The sequence below is a fragment of the Austrofundulus limnaeus genome, unplaced genomic scaffold (genome assembly GCF_001266775.1).
Source record: "Austrofundulus limnaeus strain Quisiro unplaced genomic scaffold, Austrofundulus_limnaeus-1.0 Scaffold188, whole genome shotgun sequence".
NCBI classification, from domain to species: Eukaryota; Metazoa; Chordata; class Actinopteri; order Cyprinodontiformes; family Rivulidae; genus Austrofundulus; species Austrofundulus limnaeus.
Window position 1 is genome coordinate 1,097,651 of NW_013952590.1, and position 1,789 is coordinate 1,099,439.

Sequence of the window (1,789 nt, forward strand, 5' to 3'; positions counted from 1 at the left end):
GAAAGAATAATGACAAAAATTCCACAAACAATTACAACAGCTGTTCGTGTAAATGTTGACCAGCCTTTTGTCCAGTGCTCTAAAAATTAAAAATACTTCTTTAAGTATTTTGGAAAGACAAAAATTATATCCAACAATTTTGAAAATGAAAATCACATAATAATAATGATGATGATGACAATCAGGCTTTAAATATTCTTGGTTTTCTACAATTACAAATATTATATGTATAAATATTAATATAAGTCCTGATTTTTGAAAAAATAAAAATAAAAACTTACTTTCCACCTAAAATACAATATAAAACATCTAAAATCGAGTTAAAATATAAATAAAACATTCATCTTTGACCTACTCTGCACAGTGATGTTGACAGCATTGCTGAAGTGTCCGGATCCAGAGGCACASCAGAACACCCCGACACCCTCCTGTAGGTCGTCAGTGTCACATGTGGATCCTGTCATYGAACCCCAGTCACAGACATATGACAGGTGACCTGTTCCTGTAAAACTCAACACTGCCCACTCAGTTGAGTTTCCCTCACAGTTTAAAGACACACAGTCAGAGGTGAAGTGTGGGACTGTGTCAGGACTCACGGTGAGAGATGCTGCAGGGTTAAGATCTGATGGGGACAAATGGGAATTAAAATGAAATGGGAATTCTACAAAAAAAAAACATTTTGCACATGAATTCTTRAAGCATGTGAACTCAGTCCTAATGAGTCTATCTAGTCTAATATGTGATTGTTTCTTAATTCAGAGGTTGCAGCCCATGTAGGCCACACCCTTCAGTTAGACTGATTCTAACCGCTGTTAAATGAGACACATGCTTGCATGACCACCCTGTTTACCATGTTTTATATCACACACCTTCAGATGGAACATGTATCCACATGTCTTTTTAGGGGAGGTATAACTTCCCAAAAATCAACGTACTTTTAAAAATGTTACACGTTATAACAGTATTGTGAAACTTTCTTTAAATGTGCCTCTAGTTGCTATTTAGGTTTTTCAATATTTGTGTTTATTGTTAATGTTACTTGCTCATTGTTATACTGATCAAAATGTGTATTGTACTTACTTGTACACAAGCCTTTAAATTTTGTATAAGTAAAAAGGTAAATAAATAAATAAATAAATAAGGTTCTAGTATCAGCACTTGTAGTTGCATGTAATTTAACATCACATCGCATCATATATGTCATCAGCTAATTTTCTAAACAACAAATTCTTTGGTCCAAACTCCGCCTTTTTATTTTTCCTGTAAAGTTTGATGATGGACCATGAAAGACAGTCGTGCATCCTTCGTTTTCAGGGTTTTGAGACAAGAAGCCCATGAAATGGGAGTGCCTTCTGTGACACAACCGGACCACCAATGTGCACTGTGGAGGACGCAGCCCCTGAACTAAGACACAGCCATAGTCGATGAAAAGGCCCATTCTCTCATTTACATGGCAAAAATTGTGTAGTTTTCTACTATTATCACCTGCTGAGACCCCATCTTGTGTATTGCCACCAGTCAGAATAAGTTCAGAACTAATTCTCATAGCAGTAGGTGGGATTGGTCAGAACTGTGTGGTGTCTCTGGACAGTGTCTGCCATAGCAGGCTGAGACTGTGGAAAATAAGCCAACATTACTGGTCCATAAAAATGTTAATGGTATGATCTAATACCGTTTATTCTACATCACAACATCAAGTTTGTTATAGCTCAGCATGCCCAAACCTTTAGTCCTACTAACCATCCATCATATGTTACAAGGTTGTTGCAGAAGATAATTTATGTATAAC

General features: G+C 36.4%; 1 protein-coding gene across 1 annotated transcript in view; it reads right to left on the minus strand.

Annotated features, from left to right (window-relative positions):
- Positions 1-1,535: 1,535 nt before the first annotated feature.
- The window catches only part of LOC106524469 (B-cell receptor CD22-like), a gene marked incomplete at its 5' end in the record, with an annotated part of 3,342 nt that continues 3,088 nt past the window's right edge, over positions 1,536-1,789 (minus strand). The window contains one exon of the mRNA XM_014018279.1: positions 1,536-1,613. Within this exon, the coding sequence (XP_013873733.1) occupies positions 1,536-1,613 (78 nt within the window). The remainder of the gene's footprint in view (positions 1,614-1,789) is intronic.